The sequence below is a fragment of the Populus alba genome, chromosome 16 (assembly GCF_005239225.2).
Source record: "Populus alba chromosome 16, ASM523922v2, whole genome shotgun sequence".
In the NCBI taxonomy this organism is placed as follows: Eukaryota; Viridiplantae; Streptophyta; class Magnoliopsida; order Malpighiales; family Salicaceae; genus Populus; species Populus alba.
The window spans coordinates 8,420,974-8,428,948 of record NC_133299.1 but is presented as its reverse complement, the minus strand read 5'-3'; the positions used below and the strand labels follow the sequence as shown (position 1 = coordinate 8,428,948).

At 36.2% G+C, this 7,975-nt stretch overlaps 1 protein-coding gene across 1 annotated transcript; it reads left to right on the top strand.

Annotated features, from left to right (window-relative positions):
- Positions 1-6,763, top strand: LOC118045899 (importin subunit alpha-9). The gene is made up of 11 exons (XM_035054646.2): positions 1-295; positions 504-726; positions 1,531-1,684; positions 2,001-2,103; positions 2,436-2,620; positions 3,563-3,642; positions 4,627-4,777; positions 5,394-5,475; positions 5,555-5,613; positions 5,692-5,997; positions 6,318-6,763. The coding sequence occupies exons 1-11, from the start codon at positions 244-246 to the stop codon at positions 6,480-6,482; spliced, it is 1,560 nt and encodes a 519-aa protein (XP_034910537.1). The 5' UTR covers positions 1-243; the 3' UTR covers positions 6,483-6,763.
- The last annotated feature ends 1,212 nt before the right edge of the window (positions 6,764-7,975 follow it).

Here is a 7,975-nt window from a genome sequence, read left to right as displayed (position 1 = left end):
TTCTCAAATAAATTGAAAAAAAAGAAGATTTGTAGGGGCTTGAGAAACATATCAAACTTTTACGGGTGCTCCGCGTTAAATTAAAGAAGGAGCTATTTTGCAATTTGCTAAGAAATAAATAGAATTCAATCGAAGGCGCGTGAAGTTTAGAAAATCCCTGCAATTTGTAAAGGGTTTTTGTTTGCGCTCTTCTCTCTTTTTCTTCAAATTCAAAAACCTCACTGAAAAAAGCAATACAAAAAAATGGCTGAAGATGGATTGAATCCTCACCAAAGAGACCCTATCAAGTCTTCAGGTTTGTCTCTCTCTCTTCTTTTTTCCTCCCTCATAACTAGTTTTTTGTTTTTTTAAATCGTTCTACTGTTCTGTTTGGTTGCCGAGAAAAAAAATTGAACTTTTGTAGAATCATTTCTACCGAACAGACTTGTTAATTTGATTCAGCACAAGGATTTACATATAAATACACATATTACTGGATGCGTATTTAATTTTGCTGTGGGTAGGTGGTAATGTTGCGGCGCATAGGAGGAGGCAAAATGCGGTGGCGGTGGGGAAGGAAAGGAGAGAATCGTTGGTGCGTGCGAAGCGTCTTTGTAGAGTGGGTCCTAGTTGTGATGATAGTGACATGTGTATTGAAAATGACATGATAATTGATGAAGAGCAATCCATTTTGGAGGCTCAAACTTTGTCGGCAGTTGAAGAGTTGAAGTCTGCTGTTTCTTTTCAGTATGTTAAACTTTATACCTTCTTTGTTTTCAATTAGAGAAGAACCTTTGTTTTTTTTTGGTATGCAGATGCTCATTCTTGTTATGTTCCTGTATCATAACTCTGATGGTTAAGATGAGTATAAAAAATTGGGGATTTTAGGGGAATGTTAGTGAAATGAAAACAAATGCCCTGCATGTGTTTGTGGATTCGTGGGGGTAATTTTTGATAGATTTTTCGCAGCTTACACCCTCCCAAAACCTATACCTATTTTCATACTCTTGTTATCAATGATATGCTAATCAGGACTATGCTATCCGCCAGGTTTTCTTGAGTAATGCATATTAATTTCCTTCGGGGAATAATTTAATAAACTGACTACTAAGTTTGATGCCTTTATATAATTCATGGTTGCTCAAAATAAAGTAGAGGCTAGCTTTCCATTTTAAGTGGATATGAGAGATTGGGTATAGAAGTATGAACTATAAAATTTTGAGATATACTGATCAGTGATGAATGATAACCATGTTTGATTAAACTTTGGGAAGCTCGATGCCATAAACTGTTGCTACTGGGAACTGGATTTTCATATGGAAATGTATCATAAGGATCAGGAAAATGTTTGAAGAACATTTGCTTAATGTCATTGCTAATGAATATATACGTATAGCTTCCTAACTGTTCTGGCATTGAGAGACATGAATCCAAGCTCTGTTTTCTTCTTCTGTTTTCAGCCCATACCTCTCCTTTTCATAAACATGTTGTGTCATCGAATCTCTAAGTCCTTTTCGAATTTGTTTTACATTTCTATGCTTGAACCTTCAGAGGAAAAGGTGCAATGCAGAAGCTAGTTGGTGCCCTCCGGGAGATGAGACGTTTGCTGTCAAAATCTGAATTCCCTCCTGTTGAAGCTGCTATTAAAGCTGGAGCAATCCCCTTGCTTGTGCAGTGTCTCTCATTTGGCTCTCCAGATGAACAGGTCCAATGATGGTGTTTTTTTCTTTTTTCTTTTTCCAGATCAGTTATTGATACATGAAACTGTTCAGTTAAAAAGAATCGTTCTCCTTAGTTAAAAGGTCACGTGTGGGGTGTGGGTGGGATCTCTATCTATATTAGGTTCTAATAGTCTACTAGTTGTTTCTTTCTTAAATTGCAATGCATGTTGAATGAATGCTCAGTGCTTGTCAGAGAAATACATTGATTCTTATCCACCTACCTTGTCTAGGAACAAAATTTAAAAGGTACAGCTTCTTATGAGTAATGTAAATTCAAACACTGATTCATCTTATCTGCAGTTACTTGAGGCAGCATGGTGCCTTACAAATATTGCAGCTGGAAAACCAGAAGAAACAAAAGCATTATTGCCTGCTTTACCACTGCTTATTGCACATCTTGGAGGTTTGTGACAGCTGGTGCATCCTTTTCAGTGTCAATAATGTTTTTTTTTTTTTGCTTCCTTGTCTTGATACTTTATGATACATGTATGTTGGTTGTGGTGATTTGAGCCCATACTGGGACAATAATATGAGGTAACTCTGAGTTATAAGAAAATGCCACTTTAACTTAGAGAATTGAAACATTCATTTCCCAAAACTTATTAATTCTGAAATCTGTAGCCTAGTAATTCATGGGCATATGTTTAGTTTTTCTTTTCCTTGTTTTTTGTTTGAAACTTTAGTGGATCGATATGCTACTTTTGGTTTGGCATTTATAGTTGCATTTCTGTGTAGAAAAGAGTTCCGTACCTGTGGCTGAACAGTGCGCATGGGCATTGGGAAATGTTGCTGGTGAAGGAGAAGAGTTGAGAAGTGTTTTGCTATGTCAAGGTGCCTTACCACCTCTTGCAAGAATGATGCTGCCAAACAAGGGTTCAACTGTGAGAACAGCTGCTTGGGCATTGTCAAACTTAATCAAGGTTTTGAACGTTATCACTATGAACAACTTGTGCATGTGTTTGTCACTTTTGGCTTATGATGCTATTGACAAATTAGAAACATGTCCCAAAGAGAACGTCATCCCCTAGAGATGTTAGTTCTTTTGTCAACAACTCGGAGGCTCCTTTACAAGTAATCTACTTTGAGAGGCTGCATGCAGGGATCTCTTTTTTATTGGAAAATAAGTTCGAACCAACTTTGAGAGGCTATATGCAGGGATCTCATTTTTAAATGGAAAATAAGTTACAAGCCAGAATGTTGCTAGGATTTAGTGTTTTATGTGGTGAGATGCCTTCAATAGTTGGTGCATCATGCAATATTTTCTTAGATGTGATGCCAGATAATTCATAGGTGCAGTTTGTAGAAACCCCAGTGTGATGCTAAATGTTAATACCTATTTTTTAATAGGTTATCATGTTGTTTTCAAATATCTGTTAGTTGTACAAAGTTATCAATTAGTTTTCAGCAAATACAACACCTACAGTCCCACTCTTATGCCTTCATTCATTTATTCTAGTATCATATTGGTTTTTTCAAAGATACTTAAAATTCTTTGTTTACCTACAAACCTGGAGTTGAGTTTGCGTATGGCATGCACTACAATTCTGTGACAACATCTGCTTCATCAGTTGTTGAGTTCTAGGCTTTCCTAAACAAGCTTTAAATTTCTCTGCCTCGATCAATTGCATTCCTGATCTCTTCAATTGAAGGAATAGGTCCTGAGCCACTCTTGTGATTAAGGTATCCCTTCCACTATTAGGGTGATAGGCGCCTATTGTACCTATTCCACTCTTGTGATTAAAGCACCTGTTGACTTGGTAATAAACATAATAAGTTCATTGTCTGATATATTCGTATCCACATCATTATGCTTGTGTGCTAAAATTTCATTTACAGCATAGGTTCAGTGTGTTTGAATGCAGGGACCAGATCATAAAGCTGCCACAGAACTCATTAGAGTTGATGGGGTTCTAGATGCAATTCTTCGGCACTTAAGAAAAGCGTACGTGGTGTCAATCAATCATTGTCATTAAAAAAAAATTGGACTGCCTTTTTTGAATTTTCTGCTGTGCCCTTTTCTTTAAGCCTTGTGGTGACCAAGGTGGCTGTCCATGTTTACAATCTGATCAATATTTTAGTATCTTTCTGTTTTTTTCAACATTATTCCCTCTTCTAATGCATGTTAAATCTATGTAGAGGTTTACCCTCATGACCAGGAACCATTTAAAATAATTCCTTATGAGGAAAACACATTTTAGGTGATAGTCGTTCTTAAGCCATTTGAAAAAATGGCAATTAGTTGACATGAGTCACTTGATAAGAATTTGTGATTTGGTTCTTAAGCCATTTGAAAAATGGCTCTCAATGATTATCTTCTATCCCGTTAATCATTCAAAGCTCAGTTTTTGGTACACAAGGTGCTGTTCATCAACAAGCAGCTCATGCAAATTTCACTTTTGCTTCATGGCATATACCCATGGTTGGCCTATAAAAGTTTCTACATCATGTATGCCACACTCTTGTTCCAATATCTGCAATTGCTTGTTTATTTTAGATTTGCTTCATATCATTGTCCTTTCCTTTTCTCTTACAAGTTTAAATTTATACTCTGTTGAAGAATCTCATGTAAAAGGTACCTAACAATCAGTTTTGCTTTTTGTTGGTTAGCTTATTAGACTATACTTTAGAACACAAGAATCGTGATGGTAGTGTTCTTGCTGCAATCAGTTGTAGTTAAGTTACTAAAAAATGGCAATCTGTTTCTAAGGTTCTGCTAGTTTTTTTTTTCCTTCTTTTATTGGTAGAATTCCCTTGCAAGTTGTTGTCTTATAGCTCCATCCTTATATCTTATATGGGACAATATTACCATCTCTCATCTCTCTTCTCTTTGATCTGGGGAATAATTCTCATTTCTTGAAATAATTTTATTCAGTTTTTTAGAAAATTTATACCCAAGTTTAAAGTAGTATTTACTTGTTGAATTCAGGGATGAGGAATTGGCAACTGAAGTAGCATGGGTGGTTGTGTATCTCTCAGCCCTTTCGAATGTTGCTACCAGTATGCTGGTTAAAAGTGATGCCCTTCAGCTGCTTGTACAAAGATTAGCATCATCAAATAGCTTGCAATTGCTTATTCCGGTACATTCAATATGAGATTTTACATGGCTTTTGTTGATCAATGTTGTTGTCATAAATCTTTATTTTGTCACTTTGAATATAATGTCATGTAGTGGCACATTATAATGTGTAGAAAATATGTGAAATACATTTTTTATGGGGTTCTAAATTTTAAGCCAATTGCTGGTAATGCTTTTGTCTTGAAAAACCCAGTCCAGTGAGTTCCTCAGTTTGATCTTTTTTTATATATATAAAAAAATGATGGTGTGAACTTTGATTTATTCTTGTAGTTCAATGGAAAATGAATTCTTTCAAAAGACTAGAAGAAAAGGAAAAAGAATAAAAAAGAGCTCTTTAAAACTAAACCTAACTTAACACTATTGTTTTACTATTTTGTTGTTTACAATATGGAAATTAGCATTTGTATACTTAAAGCAGACAGTTGATTTGGAAACTTTACAAATTTGCATTTTCTTGCTATTTCAATAATTTCGAAAGATATTAATGAAATAACTAGCTGGCTAAAGCAACCATGCCTTAATCAAGTTATGTGATGCTTTGCCAAATGGATTTGGGATGTATATAAATTTAATATTTCCTTGTCTTTGAATAATTTGACAAGTAATTTCCTATCCAGGTCTTACGAAGTTTAGGTAATGTAATAGCCGGTGATTCACACACAATAGTTGCTGTTCTTCTTCCTGGGTGTGAAATCACAGGTCAGTGGAATACCTCTCTTGCTTAAATTGGGCAAGTTTAGTCTTCCATTTCTAAAATATGAACTTCCCTGAAACTCAGATAATGTCATTGAGGTCCTAGTAAAATGTTTGAAGAGTGAGCACCGAGTCTTGAAGAAGGTGAGTTAGCATGTCTTAATCACTTTGACATTAATCTTTATAACTTGTTCTTACTGGAATTTTTTACCGTTGTTCTAGGAAGCTGCTTGGGTATTATCTAACATTGCAGCTGGTTCGATTGAGCACAAGCAGTTGATATATTCTAGCGAGGCTGCGCCTTTATTACTGCGTTTACTTTCAACTGCACCTTTTGATATAAGAAAGGAAGTAGCATACGTTTTGGGTAATCTCTGTGTTGCCCCAACAGAAGGCGATGGAAAGCCAAATTTAATCTCAGAGCACCTGGTTTCCCTTGTTGGTAGAGGATGCCTTCCTGGTTTTATTGACTTGGTTAGATCTGCCGATACTGAGGCTGCAAGACTAGGTCTTCAATTTATGGAGCTGGTAAGGAAACAGTTCCTTGTAAATGTATCTATTTGTATGTGACTTTACATCAAGAAAGATTGCGTTGTTTATTGCTTTATGGTTTGCTTCTAGTTACTGAAAAAAATTAAGCTATTTTTCCCATTGCTAAGATATGAACCTAGGATTGGTTTGGTGACTCGTGAGATTTCCTTTCTTGTCCATAAAACTACATGCGAGCAACAAATTCAATTCAATTTTTTTTTAGAAGTCTAACGTGGGTTTTTTTATTCAACATATTATCACTTGATGACCCACCCAAACCTTTTTGATCATCATTCATCTATACATTGTCAATGCAGGTCTTGAGGGGGATGCCAAATGGCGAGGGCCCGAAGCTTGTTGAGCGAGAGGATGGTATTGATGCCATGGAAAGATTTCAGTTTCACGAGAATGAAGACCTGAGAAATTTGGCAAATGCTTTAGTTGATAGATACTTTGGCGAGGACTATGGTCTTGACGAGTAGGCTGATTGATGCAGGCATTGCGAAAAGGGAACTTCACTGCTCGTACAAAAGACCTCTTTTGACTTTTGCTTGGCCATCTTTTACACTGTACTGCACATTAATGAATCCATGGTTCCATTGCCTCCAGCAATCTAGAGCCTGATCCATGGCTTCCGCCGGTCACAACATGTTGTATATTGAAGGTTTTAGTGCCTCTGCTTAGGAAATTGTTGTCTTGTTTATCCTAAATGATGCAAAGTTTGACAAAAAGTCTTTTCAAAATTTGTTTATCATGTGTAACATTGATAGCATGCAGCATACTTACCACCCAACTAAAGAAATTGGATTTGGCTTGGTAATGCAGTTCTGGCTAAGGTCACGTGGCTGGATAGAAATTGATCATTGAGCAGATTCTGCGGGCTGCTTCTGACAGATCGTGTCTTGAATTTTTAGGGTTCTGCATCTGCTTAGGATTTGACAGCATTGAATAGGATGGAAAGAAGATGGAAGGTAGTTGAGACAAGAGAGGGGAAAAAAAAAACTAATTTATTTTATGTTTCTCTCTATATCCTAGCAAAGAACTATTATAAATAATGAAGAGACTATAGAAAGCAACATAAACATAAAATAAATTAGATTTGATACCCACAAGCTACCGCCTTTTCTTCTGCTTCTAGAAAATCAAAAGGTAATCTCTGTACATGTCTGTCTACCTCTGCTTTGATAAAAAGGAGATTAAGCTAAGGTTTAGCGCTCGGGCCATCATTGCTGCTTGAATCAGGGCTGCAATTACAAGATTATTGTTGTTATTATTATTATCATGTAGGGGCAAATCCGGGACTTGAGGAGAAGAATACGTGACATACAAAGGAGGACGAAACAGGAATCTTACATGCGAATAAAAAAATTCAAATCCGATGCTCCCTAAAAACGTGAAATGCACGAACAACACTAAAGTAATGCATATACCAGCGAATACATAGTTATTTCGGACCATTAGATTGAAAACAATCCAACAATAGATGGAGAATCCCTAATTTAAATCGAAGGGCTAAGAAAGTGTTTTTTTTTTTTTTGGGTGGCTGTTTCTGCTTTCGAAGTAGACCATAAAAATAAATTATTTGGTTACCTTTAAACACAAGTTAGTGTTTATTTGTGGAACCCATTATTATTTTGCGTTTAAACCATAAAATAACAAAAGCAACTTCAAGTTGCTGCTTGAAAGATGATGGTGAGGAAGGGCATGTTAACCAATGCTGCCTTCCTCTTCTTTTTTTTTTTTTATTTAGTCTTCCATTTTCCTTTTGCTTTCTGGATCTCTCCTCTTCTGCTTCTCTCTCTGGTCTGCGGACAAAGTTAAAGACGATATCCCTAGCTGCTTCCTATTCTTTTGTTTCTTTTATATTTTACTTTCTCTGGTTTCTTGTGTTTTCTTCCCTCTTTGTGTGTTTCCTGTTGTAAACAGAGGCACGGCCTGAAAGAGAGAAGAAAAGCAGAGACAGAGGAAGAATAAA